Source organism: Lagenorhynchus albirostris, chromosome X (assembly GCF_949774975.1).
Source record: "Lagenorhynchus albirostris chromosome X, mLagAlb1.1, whole genome shotgun sequence".
In the NCBI taxonomy this organism is placed as follows: Eukaryota; Metazoa; Chordata; class Mammalia; order Artiodactyla; family Delphinidae; genus Lagenorhynchus; species Lagenorhynchus albirostris.
In genome coordinates this window covers 93,511,077-93,533,929 of record NC_083116.1, presented here as the reverse complement: position 1 = coordinate 93,533,929, position 22,853 = coordinate 93,511,077, and the positions used below count along the sequence as shown (strand labels likewise).

At 43.4% G+C, this 22,853-nt stretch overlaps 1 protein-coding gene across 1 annotated transcript in view; it reads right to left on the bottom strand.

The window, feature by feature from the left end:
• The window catches only part of MAOB (monoamine oxidase B), a 106,454-nt gene extending 84,366 nt beyond the window's left edge, over positions 1 to 22,088 (bottom strand). The window contains exon 1 of the mRNA XM_060138065.1: positions 21,925 to 22,088. Within this exon, the coding sequence (XP_059994048.1) occupies positions 21,925 to 21,970 (46 nt within the window). The 5' untranslated portion in view covers positions 21,971 to 22,088. The remainder of the gene's footprint in view (positions 1 to 21,924) is intronic.
• Positions 22,089 to 22,853: the final 765 nt, after the last annotated feature.

Sequence of the window (22,853 nt, the reverse complement as noted above, 5' to 3'; positions counted from 1 at the left end):
CCAGAGGATTCTGAGACCTCAGCCTACAGGTGTAGAAGGAGCACCTCCCAGTGCAGTGCTGTGGATGGGGCAACTGCAGCGTGTCCAGTCCATGGAAACAGCAGCAAGGGCTTCAGGGGATCAGAGCAGGGACACTAGAGCTGGCAGAGACTAGCAGATGGAAGGTTCCAGAGTCAGCCAAGTTTTGGTGAGTAGGGAACCCTACTGTCCTCTGGGGTTCAGTTAGCATGATGGCCCTACTCAGAGGGACAGAACAGCAGACGCCATGGAAGCACTGCCACCAAAGTACTGAAAGCTTAAAACTGGAAACTTTGTTGGTACTCCTACATGTTGAATTCTTGCTGAAAAGTTTGGTGGGAATACTCAGGTCGTTTCTGAGAACGATGAACTAATTGTGTTCCTTAGCAAAAACCCACCAACTAACAAACTAAAACCTCATGATGAACAGAATAAATGTATGACTGTTTCATTTTTGGTATTATATTTTCCAAAGTATACCATCCTAGTTTATATATATATTTTTAAATTAATTAATTTATTATTTATTTTTGGCTGCATTGGGGCTTCGTTCCTGCATGAGAGCTTTCTCTAGTTGCGGCGAGTGGGGGCTACTCTTCGTTACTATGCACAGGCTTTTCATTGCAGTGGCTTCTCTTGTTGCGGAGCACGGGCTCTAGGCCCGTGGGAGGGCTTCAGTAGTTGTGGCACACGGGCTTAGCAGTTGTGGAATGAGGGCTCTAGAGCCCAGGCTCAGTAGTTGTGGCGCACGGGCTTAGCTGCTCTGCAGCATGTGAGATCTTCCCAGACCAGGGCTCGAACCCGTGTCCCCTGCATTGACAGGCGGATTCTTAACCACTGCACCACCAGGGAAGCCCCCTAGTTTATATTTTTAAAGATGGGCCTGTTCTGAAACTCTGGGAACCAAATGCATTTCAGAACTTCGAATTTTTCAGATTTTAGAGTGACAAAACAGTACGTAGGTGTATATTATGTAATAGTCCTAATGACAACTGGGACAACCACTCTGAGATCACCTGCATTATTATGTCTGCAGTAAAACATATGACTAATAGCAAATCAGACACATCAGTTCTGGTCAGCTCTTACTGAAAGCTCCTGAAAATACTTTCAATTTTCAGAGCTCTGGGTGTTTGGGAATTGCAGATAAGGGACTGTGGCCTATATTATGGTAGATTAGAGTCATAGCTGTCATCAAATAAGTGCTGAGCACATGGATGTTGAAAATGGGACAAGAAGACTCAGGGAAAACGAGGACATTCCCTTCATTAAAAATATAATTTTGCCAGCCAACTAGGTGGTTTAATAGTTACTAACCAATCATCAGAAGAGCTAAACAGACATTTCTCCCCAAAAGATATACAGATGACCAAGAGGCACATGAAAAGATGCTCAACATCGCTAATTATTAGAGAAATGCAAATCAGAACTACAATGAGGTATCACCTCACACCAGTCAGAATGGCCATCATCAAAAAATCTACGAACAATAAATGCTGGAGAGGGTGTGAGTAAAGGGAACCCTCCTACACCGCTGGTGGGAATGTAAATTGGTATAGCCACTATGGAGAACAGTATGGAGGGTCCTTAAGAAACTAAAAATAGAACTACCGTATGTTCCAGCAATCCCACTCCTGGACACATATACAGAGAAAACCATGGTTCGAAAGGATACATGCACCCCAATGTTCATTGCAGCACTGTTTACAATAGCCAAGACATGGAAGCAACTTAAATGTCCATCGACAGATGAATTGATAAAGAAGATGTGGTACATGTATAGAATGGAATATTATTTACCCACTAAAAAGAATGAAGTAATGCCATTTGCAGCAACATGGATGGACCTGGAGATTATCATACTAAGTGAAGTCAGACAGAGAAAGACAAACATCATATGATAGCGTTTATGTGAGGAATCTAAAAAAAATGATACAAATGAATTTGTCTATAAAACAGAAACAGACTCACAGACTTAGAGAACGAACTTATAGTTACAGGGGGAAGGATGGGGTGAGGGATAGATTGGGAGTTTGGGACTGACACGTACAGACTGCTATATTTCAAATAGAGAACCAACAAGGACCTACTATCTAGCACAGGGAACTCTGCTCAATATTCTGTAATAACCTAAATGGGAAAAGAACTTGAAAAAGAATAGATACACATATATGTATAACTGGAAAAAAAATGAACCCTGTTACTTGGGGAAAAAATAGTTACTAACCCATCATAATAACTACATTAAAGTAACTCAGAAAAGAGGGATAACACAGAGGGGTCCAAATGAAATTTAAAACCCAAAGTTCTAAATTTGGTTCTCAAAGAAAGGCTTAATTAGCCAATCAATATTTACTGTGAACTTATTAGGTGCAAGCACTGTGCTAGGTGGTGAAAAAGACAGAGTGTCTGCACTCCTGGAGTTTATCCCAGGGAGGGCAGGAAAGGTATAAGACAAGGTGCCACAGGAAGGAAGAACTGGGGGTGCAGTGTAGTTTGTGGGAAAAGCTATCAGATAAGGAGACCCTCCCCCTAAAAAGTAAGTTTTAAAATAAACTCTGAAAGATGATCAAGAGTCACCAAAGTCGTAGGTAGGAAGGAGGAAAACGGAGCAGGACCCCATGGTCCATGACCCCCATGTCCTCGACCTGCCTTTTGTCTGTGGAAAAACTTTAGCCAAAGAATAAGTTTAGTCAGAGAAGTGAGAAAATGCAGAAACAAAGGAAAACAGTCCAACAAGACTAACTAATAATAGTTTAGTCATTAAAAATAGTCAAGGACCTTTAAGTTCCTCCTCAAGGGCTATAGATAATATTCAGAGCCATATTTTTTGAGCTGTCTTATAGATACCAAACCCCCAACAGGTGGAAGAAGTTAACCACATGATGATCAGACTGGAGCCATGACATAAGCAGCCACAAATCTGAGAGCTGGCCTCAAAGATATATGAACAAACCGACCTTGGAACTAAAGACTAACTGTACTTAAAACAATCAAGACCACACTGGTCAGACCACTGCATGACCAACTTCAAGATGACTGTCAGAGCTGACTGTGCTGTTTCTGCATGTGGCCCCCTCCCTCGGCTTATAAAAGTTCTTGCCCCCTGATTGTCAGTGGTGGGGGAGTCGGCCTTTGGACAGGACTCTGCCCTTCCCTCCCACCCCTGCTTGCCGGCCTCCGACATAAAGCAAACTTTCCTTTCCACCAACCTTACCTCTTTATTGGCTTTCGAGAGGTGAGCAGCCAGACCCCACTTTCAGTAACAGTAGGAGAGCTAGGAAGAGATCCACATGAAGAGCAAGTGCAAAGGCCAGAGACCATAGAGAACATGGTAGATTATTTGAGAAGTTGAAGGTGGGCCAGTGTGGCTACACAGTGAACAGAAGTCATGGGAGATTGGGCTTCCATTGTAGGGAGGGCTCAGGTCTGCAGTGTGTCTGGGCCACAGTCATCATTTCGGACTTGATCCTGGGTTTAATGGAAGGTTGCCAAACGGTCTGAAGCACACGAGTAACCTCATGAGATTTATATTTTAGAAAGATTATCCTTCCAGGAGAAAAGTCTGGAAGGATACGTGCCAGGCTGTCAACACAAGTCACCTCAGAAGGGTTGGGATGGGATAAAGGCCGATGGGTAGTTAGCTTTTGTCTTTGAACAACTTTGTTTACATCACGTCTGACAATAAATTTTTGTAACTTAGAAACATCAAATTTGTGCTTTCCCCACTAAAAACAAATTATTCTTCCTTTAGTGTAAGAAAGGACTGGATGGATGAACCTTGAGGACATTATGCCAAGTGAAAGAAGACAGACACAAAAGGACAGATAGTGTATGATTCCACTTATTTGAAGTTCCCGAGTAGTCAAATTCATAGAGGCAGGAAGCAGTATGGAGGTTACCAGGGGTTGAGGGGAGAGAGGAATGGGGACAGAGTTTCAACTTAGGTTGATGACAAAATTCTGGAGATGGATGGTGGTGATGGCTGTACAACAATATAGATGTACTTACTGCTACTGAATTGTACACTTAAAATGGTGAATTTTACGTTACATATATATTTTTTCACAGTAAAAAAAGGAAAAAGAAAAAGAGTGGACTGGAGAAGGGCTGGACCAAATGACGGGACTTAAACGAGCAGACTCAGAACTATAGCGGTCCCACGTGTGGAATCCCAGGTCTGGAGGGACACGGAGATGGTGAGGTGGACAGATCCAAGCTATATTTTGCAACTAGGACTTTAGGAATAAGAAAAGAAGAAAGTATCTAATATCCAAAAGCAGACCCTGAAACAAGGAGTTGGACGCCACTAGTTTATTTGGGAGGTGACCTAAAAGAAGCCCCGGTAGGACTCTGGGGAGATGAAACAAGGAAGGGAAGGTAGGCAGTAAAGACACAGCATCTAGCAGGCTGTTATTGTGGGCAACTGGGGCTTGATCCCACTCGAGACCTCTGGGAGACTGTGCAGAACACGCCTTAGTGATTCCAACTAAGAGGGGATTGATTGATCATGTCAGTCTTAGGAAGACGGCTGTTCCTGGGGGCATTAACCCCGCCCCACTGCTGGCCTGTCCTGAGTGGAAGCCCTTATGGGTTCCAGTGGCCAGAGAAAGCCCTCAGGCATAGACTTGCAGCACTCAGTAGCCGTAGGTCCCTGTATATGGGAATGGGTGCCGAGGGGAGATGGCGGGACCCCTCCAATGTCTGCTACCAGTGTCAAGGGTCTTGACTTGAAAACTGGTCTGAAGGTGATTCTATTTCCCAAAACAGGGAACACTGGAGGTGAAGCGTGTAGGTGCTGGCACAGGAGGCTGAAGGAGCAGCTAGAGAAAGAGGAGGGAAGCATGTAACAGTGGGATCATGGGAGTGATGAGCAGTGATGGTTTAAAATGCCTGGTTAACACATAGCACGAGAAGCTGAAAAATCTTAGTGGGAACTCTTCTAGAAAACAGTATTAGTTAAATAACAGGTTATAGGACCCAAACACCCTTATACTGTGCTGTACCACAAGGCTCAGATGCCAGACAGAGGAAACAATACTCAACCAGACAAGTAACAGTGTGAGAGAAATAAAAGCTTTCAATGTGTTTCCACGCTCCATCTATTTCTGACTTTCCGCTTCATGTAAAGTTGTACAAATCAATATACTGCACATACCACCTTATAGGAAGGATATATTTGTGGAGGGAAAAACCCCCTAATATTGCCTTTCTTATATGTATGGAATTATATGTAACCAAGGTCCTTTAGAAATACCAGGCAGATACTGTATTTTTGTTACTATATTTTGCACGTGTTCTTCACACATAGATGCAAAGGTTTTAGTGGCAAGATTGAATAAGCTCTCACTTTACAAATTACTTGTAACTTGAAAAATGCAGGCATCACTTTTCATTGTCATTGAGGTCTTCATCCATTGTAGTTAAAAAATATTGAAAAATAATGCCAAGAATTTATATATAGAATGCATGATTTGAAGAGTGGTTTAAATTCTAATTGCTCATACTTTTAAAAACCCCTATTTTTCTATGAAAAAGTATTCAAATATCTTAACACACACATATATTCATTGGAAATTTACAATTCACTAATGCTTTGAATTTTAGAGATTGGTTTTAAACTTGCTCTCATGCAATCTTTAAACCTATAAATTCCTTTCAAAGGAATTCATCTATGGGAAAGAAAGTCATATTTAAAAAATATCTGTTTACTGAAATACACCTTTTAAAAGAACACAGGAGAAAAAAAATGCTCTCTCATTTCCATCAGCTTCTCATAGTATTCTGTTCACAAATAAAATCCAGAAATAAAGCAAGCATAAGCCCCAGATGATTTTTCTTTTGCACATAAAATGTCTTTGCCTCGCCTACCTTGCAGTCAGCTCAACCTCTTTGTACTTTTCCACATTTCTCAGACCTGTCCACTGGAAGCGCAATACTGTGGACCAGCAGACTGATTTATCTACAGAAAACTCATTTCCCTCTGGACATATTCTTCACGAAATCAGAGAGAAAGGAACAAGGGGAGAAAAGCAGATCACAGGCAGTGTATTTTGGATGTTCTGCCTTTTATCGACTAGGGCGACCCATGTGATTTCCTTTCAGATTGTGGCCGTTCCCGCATGCAACCCGATTTCTGACGACAGAAAAGGCATTTGTGATGTTCTCCGTACCCCTCCTAAGCCCAGAAGTATCACACCATCTATGAGTAAGACTAAAAAAGGTAACAGAGGACACAACACCTGGAAACCCAAACCAAAGTTATCTTAGCATCTATTCTAACTTGGTCCAAGGGTGATCTCTTGAAAGGTACACGGAGGTTTCTTTCATTGAAAAGGGACATTTTTGTGCATGCATCAACAATAAATAGGCACAAGAAATGTAATTTAACATGATTCCTTGTGTGTGCGCGCCTGTGTTAAACTGGAACTGCCTCCTGATTGTTCATTCCTAGCACCTGGCACGTAGAAGGCCCTCACTTAATGTTTTCTCAATCAAAGGCTAGCAGCAGATGGACAGAAAGATTGGCATGCTGCCAGACAAGATTTTTCAGTAGATAGTAAACAGAAGACGCTGAAGCACAGGATTAAAAACTAGCCCACAATTTCCTTTTACAGACATTTCCATAAGTAATGTGCTTCATCTTTTTCCATCAGAGAACAGAATCCTCAAAGTGTCAATGTCATCATAATACTAACAGTCTAGCTCTATAATCTTTGGTTTGGCGGGGCATGGGAAGGACCGGCTCTCTCTCTCTCTCCTCTCTCTGTTTTGCCGTGGAATGTGACAATGTGTTGTTCCTATTGGACTTTATGTAATGCTGAATTATATATAGCCCTTGCCTTTTTCCACGCTTTTCCAATCATCTTCAAATAAGTAAGCTCGTAGGGAAAGTCTTTCTTTGTCTCCCTGTTGCTCTGCATGGCCAGACCTTGGGCACCTTGCTTTGGGTCCCCTCCCTATTCTGTGTCCATCAGTCACACACAAGTCAGCATTTGAGGGGTTATCCTTTCAGTGATGTGCGTGCAGTTTGAACAAAGACCTCTGCTTAGAATCTTCAGGACCCAAAGCACAGAATTCCTGCCTTTCTCAATCCAGCAGATGGGCCTTCCCTAAATTTAGACTTAAGTCATCCCTAAACTTGGACTTAATGAATAGCTGTGTCCTCTGCCCAGTTGTAAAACCAAGAGCAGATTACTATTTTTTTTAAAAGGCATTCATTTTTCTGGCCTTTAAATTGTTTGGTGAATCACACAGAGAATACTATCTCTGGACATGGTGATTCAAAATGTTGCAACTCATTTAAATGCTATTAATGGTCATTTCCAAGAAATACAGTCAAAAGGTTACCTGTCCAAACTCTACAGCACCCTCCCTTGCAATCACGATCGTCTATCCTTCTAGTTCACTTGTTCAAATCCATCTCATATCAATGTCCTTTAACCCAAGACCCTCGATCTATGAACCTTTCCACTCAAATCCTACCAACAGCTCCCTCACAGCCTCACTTTCTCTCTTCTCCTTCTGGGATTCCATCATCCATTTCTAGAATCTTTCAGTATCTACAATTCCCTATAAGAAATCCTGCATGAAATGGTTGTAGTATTAGGGGAAGAACAGAGGTTGACACCAACAGCACCATTTTGCCAATAACCCAGAATCTGAGCTGGATCCAAAATGGTAGCCTGGGAGAGATGGACGGGTCCTGACCTGAATTGTCTTCACAGACTAGGGGTGTCTGCTTCATAATTTATGCCTTGGCTGCACTGCCACAAATTTCTCCAATAAAGGAAGACATCCACATTTGTAGCAAGTCCAGATCGGAGCCTATGAATCTCACCTCTAAATCAGCACACAGAGTGGTGAGAGGAGAAGTGAATTCCCCAGAGCTTGTATGGGCCAGTGTAGTGGTCAGCCTCCACCATCCACCCCTGTTCCAGGGACTCTCGGGACACCTAAGAGAGATTATCCAGAACTGATGACGCTTACCACCCTCCGCGGCCCTGTTGGCATCTTGCATCCTGGAAAGGGCCAAATCCTTTAACGGCCTCCACCTCCAACTGACTGAAGCTTCGTGGTTAGAGCATCTTGTGATGTGCAGAACAAAAATGCTGTTCAATTATTGTCTGACTAAATTAGGGTCTGTGGCAAGAAGTTTCTGAACCTGATTTGCATATAGAAGCTTTATCAGGGTTCAACACGAGTAAAAATGTAAGTGAAGCAGGATTGGACAGAGGAAGAAGTTGAACTGAAATGTAGTCACAACATAGGCCTCAGTCAATCCTACAGGGGGCTCCACAGCTGAGATGGCCCTTCAGAGTTGTCTTGCATTGAGGCAAGGGGGCCAGGCCTCTATATCCCCACATCTGTTGCAGGAAGTCAGCTCCCCCCAGTCAAGGGCAATTTCCAGAGAGGGACTCAGCTGTGAACAAAGCAGCAGCCAACACTCTCAGCAGATGGGGGAATAACTGTCCTAAAGGGGGCTTGGGCAGCCCACTACAGCATCCACTACACTGCCATTTTAAGGCCAACGGCAAGAAGAACAAACCTGAAGTTTCAATGCCATGCGTATATTAGAATGTAGATTTAAATTTCAACCACTTAACGCTATATTTTATGGCAGAATATTTGAATTGGCTAATTATCTCTCTAATAAATCCTATCACCAAGTCTTCCTTTGGGTCCTCTGAGGCCCTGAGGTGAGACTACCACCCTCCTCTCCTCTGTGTCGTCAAAACCAGATGAACTTATCTTTCTCAGCACACACCACCCCTCAGAGAATTCACCTGTATGTGGCTGCATGCACCTCCCTCTGCTTGGTGTACCCTTCAAAGATGGAAACGTGGATTACCCATCTGCATATTCCCACGCCTAGCCCAATGCTTGGTAAATAAGGCACTTGATAAGGGTTTATTGAATGAATGAATCAATCAACGAATGGGCAAACCTGACTTCTTTTTCTCCCCTGCAGAAACAACAAAATAAGAAAACATGTTTGATGAAATGAGGATAACTCATTTGAGTGTATGCCTTTACGTGTGCTTATCATCAGTACTTAGCAAGGGCTGTTTCCCTTTAACTGGCATAGCATAAAAGGGCTATTCTGAAAACAATCAACTGTATCTTATAGGACTCCTAAATAAACCAAAATCTATCATAGGATTTGAATGCAAACTAGAGAGGAAATTAAAATGTAAAACATGAAACAGCTGGTTGATCGGCTTTTACAATAGACTGTGGACCAAGGCTATATTCATGTCTTATCTAGACGGGTAAAAATAATCATAGAAAATGGTTTGCTACAGGACTATCCTTTTTTCTTTGCTGCACTGAAACACAACAGAATTATCTAATTAATGATCTCAAACTTCTAGAAGCACAGGGTAATGGTATTCAAAAAATTATAAAGCGCTATAAAAATATATAAATACCTAGTAAATCATGGTAGGCATAGAGCATTAATTGCAAAAGTGGTTTGCCTGCATGTCGTAGAGAGCAAGAATTACTTGCCACCACTGAAATTTTACAAGACTAAAGATCATTTACAAAACCTAGCACATACAATTTCATTAAATTACAACACTGAGCTGGTGAAGAATGATGGTTTTCTCTGTGCTGTGTCAGAGAGGGAAAAATACTGGTTTCCTAGTGAAGTAACTAAGAAGCCCATTATTAAAATTCCACCTTAAACTGATGAAACTTTCTTGGAGTGACAATTCTGTAATCATTACTAAATGCCTTAAAAGGATTCCCAACACTTATTTCTAGGAATTTCCTAAAGAAATAATCAGAGTTATGCACAAAGGTTTGGGTATAAGGATATTCATGATAGCTTTGTTTAAAATAGCAGAAATTTGGAAACAACACAAACGTTCAGCAATAGAAGATTGGTAAATAAATATAATCAGATGAAATAATATAAAGTTATCAAGATCGTATAGAAGAAGAGCATTTAAGACATGGTTAAACATTCATAATATGTTATTTATTTAAAAAGAACTACCAGCGAGTGCAGTAAATACAGTAGATGGTTTGCAAAAAGAAAATATAGGTGACAATAGTAACAGTGGCTGTTTTGTGTGTGTGTGGGGGGAATCAATTATAGATGACTTTCATTTTCTTTCTGTCTCTTTCTGTAACTTACAGATTTTCACAATAAATATATATTATTTCTGCAATTCTCCTTATTAAAAAAATGTTCCCACATCTCCAAAAAAATTCCTTAAGCTGTAAATAACCAAGAAGGAATGTGATTTCATCTTTCATTTACATCAGTGGCCTTTCGTCCTAAAAATTTTCGAGGGAATTCTGGTTATTAATTTGATTATTAATTCTTCACTTTACCCTAAGTTATCTGAAAGGGAGCCGTGTTGGATAACAAAACTTTTCCAAAGAGCGTGTTGCTTCAACTGGAAAATAACCCAAAGAAGGGAGATAGAATTAAACATAATTATAAAGAAACAATTTAAGACAGAAACACAACTGGGATCACAGGAATAAAAAGTAGCTCCAATTCCAAAAGATGAGGTCAGGATTCCAAATTCACTATAAAAGAATCATTGGAAATGTCTGCAAGGTAAACGAAAAGGGGAGATTATTTAGGCTGGAAGGAGAGCAAATAAAACTAAGGACCTAGAAGGACACCTTCACTGTTGTGGAATTCTGCTAAATGTTGATGATGATGATGAGTCCAGAGTGAAAAATGGCCCAGGTAAGGGATGAGATGACATGAGATCAAGAGTGTAAACTTCTGACATGAAGTTGAAATTAACTAGAACATGACATTTAAGATGCCATTAAAAGGAGACTATGGTAACATAACTAACATTTGAAAGGCCAAACCTACCTGAACTTGCTTTCTGATTTTGCCCTCTCTCTCACAAAACAACAAGTTTCAATGACAGCTTTTATGTTACAAAACAGGATGAACTATTCAGTTTGTGTTTGAGATTGCCCAAGATGTGTGTTTGTCATTTAGTAAGCTGGGTCACAACCCTTAGGAAGAAAACCTCTTTGATCTTATTTTTTAAAAAAAGGAAATTTAAAAATACAGTCAAGTCCTTCCATTTCAATTCTAAAACTTCAGGGGGGAAATACTATTTTTTGTGATACTTCTTTTCTGGGCATGTTCTCAGCAAAATAGAAAAAAGGAGAGTGTACCATTGAAATACTTCTTTCCATTCTTGTCTCCCCTCCCTTTCTCCTGCAACCTTCCTTGAGCTTCAGGATAACTCAATTCATTATACACAGCTGATCACCTCTCAACCTATTCCTGAATTACTACCCATCTTTTGGCTGCCCTGGCTCTAGGGTTGCCCTCTTTCACCTATCAGGCACACAACTGCCCATCTTATCTTTATAGTAAAAATGGTCAATGCTTCCTTCTTTCCAACCACGGAAAAACGTAACCAACTCACTTTGCTTTTCCTTGCTTGATACTGCCCTCCTCCTTCTAATTTTATTACCCATTATCTCCCCATCCTACTAGTCTAGACTTGCCTCTATATTATTCCTCCCATCTTTAAAGCCTCTCTCTTCTTCTCTACCGACCCCAAACCTTAACTGTTCTTCAGGAACTGTTCAAATTCCACTCCTTTAAGGAGAACTTCTCCAACTCCTGGGGTCTTCAGTGATTTCCTCTATCTAACTTAGTTCTTGGGTCCCCCAGTACAGAACTCAATTATTATTATTATCATTTTGACCACGCCGCGTGGCATGTGGGATCTTAGTTCCCAGACCAGGCATCGAACACGCCCCCCCCTGCAGTGGAAGCGCAGAGTCTTAACCACTGAACCGCTGGGGAAGGCCCCAGAACTCAATTATTTATTATTTCTAGTCTTTTCTTATTGCCTATATGTGCTGCTCTTGTGTCTCCAATTGCATTTTAAGTTTTCTGAGGGTAGGAACTTGGTTTTCTGTAGTGCCTTTGTTTACTGAGTTAACCGAGGAGACTGAAGATGGACCCATTTTGTGAACTTGAAATCCCAGACCAGGGATTGAACCTGTGCCCCCTGAAGTGGAAGCACGGAGTCCTAACCACTGGACCACCAGGGAATTCCCTAGAACAAATATTTTTTTAGCTCACGAGGAATTTACGGGATTTGGATGGTCAAAGTCAGGAAAGAATTTTATACCATTCTCAAGGGAAATAATGACTTTTATTCAGAAACAGTCCTAAAACGCTAAGCCCAACAAATTTGGGGCCTTTGCCAAATGGTAATGCTGCATTTTTCACCTCAGCAAACTTCCAAAGTATTCTGTTATGGGGACAAGAACACTCATTCTGAACAGGGCCTCTCAATTTGGCTCACTTTTTGGACTTACAAGTGCATTTGATCTTGTACGTTTCCAGGATCCCCTGCTGACTTTTGTAAAAACAGCAGAGTTAATATTGATTGAGCATTCCAGAAGTTAGCCCCAGGACCATCACTCCACTTAATGAGTGAAAATCTGGAGGCTGTGGAAGTAGGTTACTAACCCAAGCTATACAGTTAGGGACACAGGTAGGATTTGAACCCAAGTCTTAGGCTCCCAGAGTCCTTGCATTTAACTTCTGTGTTATCCTGCTTCCTCCAGGAAATGAAAGGTTAGGTCCATTCTTTCAACAGATTTCTTGTTGTAAGGCTTACCTTCTCTGGGTCCAAAGCCTGAGAAGACCCACGATCCTGATCAAGGGATTCTATCAATTTCTGGGGGCTAGGGTGAGCTGGGTTCTTTGCTAAACACCAGAGATAGGGAGATACATTGTACAAAGTCCCTGATTTTGAGCAGCCTATGATCAAGTGAGGGTTCACAGATGCTTAAACAGGTAATTTACATTAAACATGGTAAATGATATCCAGTAATAGACATACACATGGAACACTGCTAAGACTATAAGTATAATGGCCATCAAATCCAAAGATGAAACAAAAGTTAGTGGGAGTTCTGATACAGTCACATGCTATTGTACACATTTCATTTGTCCCAGGTGCTGACTTGACATCTATCATTATACTATGACCTTGTCACCTGTAATAATTCAATACTCACTAATTTTAAATATTATTAAACTGCAGAAGTTCTACTTCAGTGTCCATCAGTCAAGTGCATATGCATATATAGTTTGAATCTTGACAGGAATAAAGAAATGTATGAACATTAGAATTTGGTGATAGCAACATTTGTTGTCATTATTGATATCTGGAGAAATACTTGACACGGGAACATTATACTGACTTTACCATGTCCATAGAACATGAAAAGGCTACTGAGGCCCAAAATATTAGAGAAATAAGTTAGAAGCTAAATTGTCTCTTCAAGTTCATAGGATAAATTTGAGTCAGAGGCCACCTGCGTATTTACTGTCAAAAATGCAGAAATCATCAAAACAGCTGATTTTCTTTCTCTTTTTTTTGCCCTATCAGTTGCATTTAAAAGCAGATTTTTAAATGGCTCTGAAGAACCTAGGGGCAGGACAGGAATAATGATGCAGATGTAGAGAATGGACTTGAGGACACGGGGAAGGGGAAGGGCAAGCTGGGACAAAGTGAGAGAGTGGCATGGACATATATACACTACCAAATGTAAAATAGATAGCCAGTGGGAAGCAGCCACATAGCACAGGGAGATCAGCTCGCTGCTTTGTGACCACCTAGAGGGGTGGGATAGGGAGGGTGGGAGGGAGACGCAAGAGGGAAGAGATATGGGGATATATGTATATGTATAGCTGATTCACTTTGTTATACAGCAGAAACTAACACACCTCTGTAAAACGATTATACTCCAATAAAGATGTTAAAAAAAAAAGCAGATTTCTTTTTCAGTGATAATCCATATATCTGTGTATATTCTTTCTTTCTTTTTTCTCGTAACCATTTTTAAAATTTTTAATTTGTTATTTATTTATTTTCGTCTGCATTGGGTCTTCGTTGCTGCACACGGGCTTTCTCTAGTTGTGGTGAGTGGGGGCTCCTCTTCGCTGCGGTGCACGGGCTTCTTATTGTGGTGGCTTCTCTTGTTGAGGAGCACGGGCTCTAGGCACGTGGGCTCAGTAGTTGTGGCTCGCAGGCTCCAGAGCGCAGGCTCAGTAGTTGTGGTGCACGGTCTTAGTTGCTCCGCGGCATGTGGGATATTCCGGACCAAGGATCAAACCTATGTCCCCTGCATTGGCAGGCGGATTCTTAACCACTGTGCCACCAGGGAAGCCCTCTCTTAACCATTTTTTAATTGAATTCTAGTTAATATACAATGTTATGTTAGTTTCAGGTGTACAGCAAAGTAATTCAGATATATATATGTATATATATACACATATATATATTCTTTTTCAGATTCTTTTGCATTATAGGTTATTATAAGATATTGAATATAGTTCCCTGTGCTATACAGCAGGTCTTTGTTGGTTATCTATTTTATATATAGTAGTGTGTATATGTTAATCCCAAACTACTAATTTATCTCTTCCCCACTGCTAACCCCTTTGGTAACCATAAGTTTGTTTTCTATGTCTGTGAGTCTATTTCTGTTTTGTAAATAAGTTCATTTGTATCATTTTTTAGAGTCCACATATAAGTGATGTCATATGATATTTGTCTTTGTCTGACTTCACTTAGTATGATAATCTCTAGGTCCATCCATGTTGCTGCAAATGGCATTTTCATTCTTTTTTATGGCTGAATAAGATATATATATATATATATATATATATATATATATATATATATATATCTCACACCTTTATCCATTCATCTGTTGATGGACATTTAGGTTGCTCCCATGTCTCGGCTATTGTAAATAGTGCTGCTATGAACATTGGGGTGCATGTATCTTTTCGAATTAGTGTTTTCTCTGGATATATGCCCAGGAGTGGGATTGCTGGATCATATGGTAACTCTGTTTTTAGTTTTTTAAGGAACCTCCATACTGTTCTCCATAGTGGCTGTACCAATTCACATTCCTATCAACTGTGTCTCCATACCCTCTCCAGCATTAATTGTCTGTAGACTCTTTAATGATGGACATTCTAACTGGTGTGAGGTCAACTACTCATCGTAGTTTTGATTTGCATTTCTCTAATAATCAGCGGTATTGAGCATCTTTTCATGTGCCTGTTGGCCATCTGTATGTCTTCTCTGGAGAAATGTCTATTTAGGTCTTCTGCCCATTTTTGGATTGGGTTGTTTGTTTTTTTAATATTAAGCTGTATGAGCTGTTAAACCAGCTGACTTTCAAACTTTGATGCCATACATATCAGTTGTATTACTCAGCGTGTATGTCTTTTCCATTGTTCCAGCGTGAACAAATTGTATCAAAACAAATTCTAAGTTATTGTTACAGAGGAAATGGCTGCTCTGATGATGGGCAAAGGTTAGGAGGCTGGAACTAACTGCTCCTGCAGTGACATTTTCTCTGGGAGCAGAAGAAATCAGCAGCGGTAGAGCATAGAGGTTAAGAGCATGGCGTTAATTGTGATTTCACCACTAACCAGCTGGGCCACCTTAAGCAAAGTTGGTAACCTTTCCATGCCTTAGTTTTCTCATCTAGAAAGTAGGGATAATACTTCAAAAAGCAGTTTAAAGGGTTAAAAGAGAAAATGCACGTGAAGTGCTTGGAATGGGGCTTGGCATCTGGCAAGCACACCGTAGACCTTGGCTATTATTGTTAATCAGGCTGACAACATGGCCACTAACCACTAATGGATCTGAAATGGCAGTGTGCTAGTCGACTCCACTGTCAAACCTTGGGTTGAGGGGATGGCTAGTGGCTGTGCATGTACACACCCTAACACACACACACACACACACACACACACACACACACTCATGGAATATTATCTTGTCACAGGGATGCTGCTTCGCAGCCCTACTTTCTTGGCTTGTATGTGATTTACGAACTCAGACGATATACGAAAGTCAGCAGCTAAACTGAAAGAAAAATCTTAAACTCCAATTATTTTTAATATATATATTTAAGAGATAAACATGTCAGAAATTCTAAACACAGAACACATTTCTACGCGAAGATTTCGAATTCATTTGGTGCTCAGCAGATGTTAATACTAGGATCACCTCACTGTTACTCAATTTAGCATATAGACAACACGCAAAATGCTGGCTCTTTTATTATTATTAAATAATTAATATTATTAAAGACATAAATAATAGTCCCATTTACTATTGCTTATAATTAAGACAGGAGTCGGGTGGCTGAAAATGAGGACCAGGACAGAATCGGAATAACAGCCAGGCTGGGGTAGTGATGAGATACAGATCTAGGGTTTTAAAATGTCTTCTGAAGAGGAACACAGTGGGTTTAGTGGCTCTGAAGCCCAAGGTAAGCCTGAGCTCTTCAGGCTCCGCACCAGAGGGAATGAAGGGATGGGGGTGGGGCAGGATGAGGCCGGAACCATGCCCGCGTATATACCTTGCATCCTGTTGCCACCTTATAAATGCCTCACAGCAAGAAAAATGACTGGTTAGTAAAGAGGGAGATGTGATTACACAGAGGTGCCTGCCTCTGCTCCCACAGATTAAAAAACCCTAGGAGCTAATAAAGATGTCTTTTTCAAAAGGTACAAGCTGACACCATAATGACCGCTGTGTACAGTCCTTCATGTGCATTCTTTCTAATCCTAGCAACAACCTCTCTGCCAATAAAGGCATTAGGAGTCTCATTTTAAAGATAAGGCAGCTGGGGGCTTCCCTCATGGTGCACTGGTTAAGAATCCGCCTGCCAATGCAGGGGACACAGGTTCGAGCCCTGGTCCGGGAAGATCCCACATGCCGTGGAGCAACTAAGCCCGTGTGCCACAACTACTGAGCCTGTGCTCTAGAGCCCACGAGCCACAACTACTGAGCCCGTGTGCCGCAACTACTGAAGCCTGTGCACCTAGAGCCCATGCTCCGAAACAAGAGAAGCCACCGAGATGAGAAGCCCACGCACCACAACGAAGAGTAGCCCCTGCTCGCCGCAACTAGAGAAAGCCCGCCCACAACAACAAAGACCCAACGCAGCCAAAAATAAATAAATAAATAAATAAAATAAATTTAAAAAAATAAAGATAAGGCAGCTGAAGAGCAGAGAGGTGAGGGAAATTTTAAGGTGACACAATAGGTAAGTGTAGGAAGTGGGATTCATAACAAGTCTGTTTGATGTCTGATGTATGCTGCTTAAACATTGCCATACTGCTTCTCTATATCCTGTCCTTGACCAGGATATACAAATTTCCAAGCACTTCTACCCGATTACTATTTTTTAGAACATTCAGGTGGGTCATAGGAGTCCAGGGAAGTTCTCCATCTTTCTTCATCAAAGGTGAGGTGGGGCTTTTGCCATTAACATACAGGCCACGTCTGCCTATTGCGTCCCTCAACTCATGATCCTTCGTGAGCCCTCTCTGACGCCCCCGCCCAGGCCACTCCTGCCAACCAGCAACAAGCTGGCCCTCCTGGCCGCGCAGATCACCTCCCAAGTGTTGGTTACCACTTGGAAAGCTGGCTCTGATTCCTCCAGACTCTTAGCCAAGTGCCTGCCACCCTCACATGACCAGATCTCCTCTCTCAAGCCTGGGGGGAAAAAAAAGTTCTCCTTTCTGCTTCAAGTTTCCCTTTTTAGCTTTTATTTTGAGGCTTGAGCAAGAGCCATTCCAGAATTGCAAAAGATAGTTTCCATGGTTCTACCAAACCAAACTTTAAAACCAAGACTCGGAACAGAAACCACATGCTGCTGTCCAGCCCCATGGGGGAAATGCCATTTACTCTGCCAAGTCTCCAGAGATGAGCTGCTCCTCGGGCGAAAGAGATTTCAGGAGGCGTGCATTTATATACCACACACATTTCCAAAAACAAAAAGCTGTTCTATAGTTGCCTTGGAATTTTTCAAACACTAAAAAAGAAAGTTACATATTAACCAGCTGTACCCCCAGTACACCTGTTTATCCCAAAGGGAGTGATTAAAATTTGCTGACAGCTTTGCAAACTATCAGAGAATGACCAGAATGACCAGAATGTCCCAAGTTTAATAATTAACAAAGTTAAAAAAACAGAGTCTAATTCAGACTCTTTTATTTTTTTTAATTTTTATTTATTTATTTTTTTGCGGTACGCGGGCCTCTCACCGTTGTGGCCTCTCCCGTTGCGGAGCACAGGCTCCGGTCGCACAGGCTCAGCGGCCATGGCTCACGGGCCCAGCCGCTCCGCGGCATGTGGGATCTTCCCAGACCGGGGCACGAACCCGTGTCCCCTGCATCGGCAGGCGGACTCTCAACCACTGAGCCACCAGGGAAGCCCCTAATTCAGACTCTTTTAAACCACTGTGTCAGTCACCGACTAATCCCCAAATTCTGATTTTACCACTTTTCCCATTCTCAATATGATTTGGCAGGACATGCAAAAGGATTGGTAGTGAATGGATGTGAATATCAGATCCAATCAACTGCTGCTTTGCTGGTGTAAAGTTAAAGTTCATTAATTCAACTCATTTTGAGTGCTAAATGGGCCAGGCAGAGCTCTGGAGCTGGGGTTAGAGGTTCTCAGGAAGAAAAAGAAACACCTCCCCCGGCTCCAGAGGCTTACAGCCTAGTGGAGAAAGATATTGAACAAGAAATGACATGAATATATGAACAATGAAAAACTCATGGAAAAGAACAAGATGGCAGAGGAAAATTAAACAAAGGCATCTAATCCCATTTAGAGGGATTTGGGAAGGCTGCCCCGGGGAAATGACATCTGAGCTAAGATCTGAGGTTAACTAAGTGTTTTTCAGTTTCTCAGTTTCCTATCTCTCTCATCAAACTATAAAGAATGACTGTAGGGCTTCCCTGGTGGCTCAGTGGTTAAGAATCCACCTGCCAATGCAGGGGACAAGGGTTCAATCCCTGGTCCAAGGAGATCCCACATGTTGCGGAGTAACTAAACCTGTGTGCCACAACTACTGAGGCCGTGTGCCACAACTACTGAAGCCCGTGTGCCTAGAGCCTGTGCTCCACAACAAGAGAAGCCACTGCAATGAGAAGCCCGTGCACCGCAACAAAGAGTAGCCCCAGCTCCCTGCAACTAGGGAAAGCCTGCGCGCAGCAATGAAGACCCAACGCAGCCAAAAATAAATAAATAAATAAATTAGTTTTTAAAAAAGATTATTATTATAAAAGAAAAAAGAATGACTGTAATATCTTCCTCCCAGTGGAGGAGGTAAGCACGCCCTTGTCCAGTTCTGTCCCAGGCATCCTCTCTTCTCTTTCTGCTCTTGGTTTTTGGGTCATTTCATGGACTTAAGTGGCTTCAACTAAAATGTCTCTGTCACACAACTCTGTCAGCCCAACTTGTTCCTTGCACTTCCAGCTGCTAGACATCTCTCCCTGGGAGTTCACCCAGCACCTCCAACTCTAGATGTCCCATCTTTCCCCCAAGCCTGCTCTTCTTTTTGCATCACCATATTCCTGTCACTTGACACATGCCACTCTGTGAATGAAAAATCATCAGTGGCTGTTCACTGACCTCAGAAGGAACTAAATCTTTGTGGGATGACATACAAGGCTCCCAACCCACCTTCGTAGCCTGGTCTCTCACAAGTCCCCCCAACACTCCACACTGAAGTTCTTATGTTTCCTAAGCATGAGAACATCTCACATATTTGTGATTTTATATAAGCTGCTCTTTAGCTTCAAATACTTTCTTCATCTAGTCTCCTGGTGAATTCCTATCCATTCCTTAAGATCGACTTCAAGTGTCACCTCCTCTGTGAAGTCTGCCCAGATATTCTCAGGCAGAGTTGGACACGCACTTTGCCTAGAACTTCCTGCTACTAAGGCATCTATCATAGGTCATTAGTTTTACTTGTTCATGACTCTGCCTTCTGCCTCAGCGTGTGACTACCCCAGGGGCAATGGCTCTGCCTAATTCACCTTTCATTCCCTTTGGGATAAGATGTGGGACAGGAAGCAAATGTTCCTTGAATGAATGGATAATGAATTAATGAGTGGACCCCTCTTGTGACACCTGCCGCTTTCTACCTTGTATTGTCTTTGCCTGGATACCTCACCTCCCTTCCTGAATGGACAAATCTTCCAGGACAAGAACAACGTGACCCATTTTTGCATCCTCTACCGCAGCTGGCCCTAATGCCTACTGTTTGAATAAATGAGCAAAACTCTTGCAAGACCTTGTGTCATACATATGTCAGGCTTTGCAAAGCCATTTTCACACACATTGCTTCACTTACCTTTCACAAGAACCTTGTAACCTAGCTATGACTAGTTGGTGTTATCCTCATGTAGAACAATGCCTATTCTATGTAAGGTTCTTGAGAAAAGGCAGACCTACTCACCAGTCCCTTGTTTGGAGAGTTTGGGGGTCAGAGTAGAGATTCATCACTGTTGGAAAAAATAGCTAAAACCTTATCTATCTTTCCTATACGAGTCTAACATGAATAATTTGAGTGAGCTTGAAGGTTTGGAGTATGAATCAGAAAGGCCAAAATAAGAGGGAAAACAAGAATCTGAACCCGTTAGACATAGTTTGGGCAAGAAAAGGACTTTGGGGGCCTAGAAAGAGAGGCTTCAGCTTCCCTAAGATGGGGCGCTGTGCAAGGCAGCATGGAGGCGCATCTAGCGATATTTTCTAAAACACCTAGGTAGATATGATTTTGAGTCCAAGTTCTTCTAGGAAAGAAGATGTCAAAAATACTGAAAGACAACGGCATCTATATAGCCTTAGCCTACCGCAGCATGCTGTTGTGCTTATGTACCTGTGTACCTGCAGCTCCGGCCACAGACTCGCATGGGTGAGCTCAGGAGGAACCGGGCAGACAGAAGTGGTAACCCCTGAGATCTGACTCAAAGGTGAGGTAGGCTGGAGTGGAAGAGCAGCACCCAACGTCCAACACCTTGGTTTCTTCACCTGGCACAAGGGAGTCAGAGCACCTCTGCCCTGCCCGCCCCACAGGGAACAAGGTGGAGCCCCGCTCCTGAGATCTGGTTAGGGCACATTTTAGCCAACACATTCACGGGTTGCGGAGGTGTCCTAATTACGGCTCAAGCACCAGGAGGTCCTGCGGGTTCGGCCAAAGCATCGCCAGGGGTCTGTTAGCCAGGCTGTTTTGGAAGCATTGCTTAGTTCCACTGACTCCATCCCATAGGATCCGCCTGACCCTCCTGAGAGGGTGGGTTCCCCCACTGACCCCCTCCCTCTTCTGGCTTCTGTTTTTTTGGGGGCCCTGCTGTGTGCACGGCCCCTCTCCCTGCTTCTCCCCGCCCCGTGTCTAAGAGGGTAGTTTCTGTCCCCATCCCTGTTGGGCTTCTTGGCCACCGCCACTGAGTGGGGGGAGGAGGGAATGAGAGGAGAAGAGGCATTTGACAAGAAGGCCCTGCAGCCCCAGGCAGACACATGGCAATCGTGGAACCACAAAGAATCAGGGTGAGGAGGGTCGTTGGTAATCGACTGCCCCAGGGTCCAATCCTTTCTGAACTGGGAGCTGTTCAAGGTCGTTTTCCTGGTTCCGGAATAACAACACGCAGTGGTGCGCGCCTGCTCCAAGTAAGGATGTAGAGTGTCCAGGTCAGGCTGCAACAAAGTGACTGACCTTTATGCCACCCCCTAGTAAGGCTCTGTCCCCTGCCCATTTTCTTCCCCCGCGATTTGAAAATTCCAGCTAGCTCAGGCTTGGCAACTGTCCGGGGGAAAGTTCAAAGTCCAGCCCCAGACCTTCAACACATTTCCAGCCCTCGGCTTCTGTCCAGGGGCGCACCAAATCCTTCCCCCGAGGGAGGATTCCGTGTGCGCGCTCGGGACCCTCTAGATCCCCTCGGGCGCACGGAGGGTCTAGGGTCTCCTGGCGGCACCCCGCCCCACTGCCGCCCTGCGTGCCTCCCTGGGCGGCCAACTTGTCGGAGCCCGGGAGGGGGAAGGAGGGCGCGCAGCCGCCACTGACCTGAGATGCCGCCCCCCACCACGACCACGTCGCATTTGCTGCTCATGTTGCTCGTCCCTCTCCGGGCCACCTCGGTGCCAGCTGCTCCGGTGTCTGGATCGCGGCCCCCGCCCGCTGCGCTGCCCCCGCGCACCAGCACCTCAGCCGAGCGGCTATATTGCCGGCCGAGGGCGTCGGGTCGCGGAGCCCCGCCCGCCCGCCTACGCGCCGGCCTGGTTGGAGCGCACCGCCCCCGACCCCGCCCGGAGCTCCGCCGCTCAAACCTGGGGAGGGCGGACGCCGGAGCAGAGAGGTCACTTAGGGCCTCCAAGAGTCCATGCCCGGAACCACCACCCTTTGGCCTTCTGCGCTGCACGGTATTTTCTCATCAGCATCCCTGGTGCGCTGTTCAGCTTGGGGGCTGGGAGGATGGCAGATTGGGTGTCTTCCTCCAGCACCCCAGTGACTCCCTGGAAAGGAGCAGTAGAGGGAATAGCAAACAGTAAATGAGGGCTTTTCTGGTACCAGGCACCGTACTAAGCATTTTACATGTGTAATTCCCAGTTAAACCTTACAACAGCCCATTTTACAGATGAGGTAAGTGAGATAAAGTAGTTAGCGAGGGGCAAAGGCAAGATAAAAAGCCAGAAATAATGCTTTTCTAAAAAGCCAGGAAGATTCCAAGACCCACCTTGATCTACCACACAGTATTGCCATTACCTTGGCATATACTTGAGTGGGATTGCCAACCCCTCTCACCTGCTTCCGAATACCCACTCCTTTCCCCACTCTCCCTGCCCTTATGCCCACGGTGAACTCAAGCAGGTTCTTCCCTAGTATTGCAAATGCAACACCTAAAGTTTATCTTAAAAAGTCTCATGTTTGCAAGTGATCAAAACAGCCAGCTGCTCCTTGAGCAACCCAGTGTGTCCCTTGTGGGAGCTGCCGAG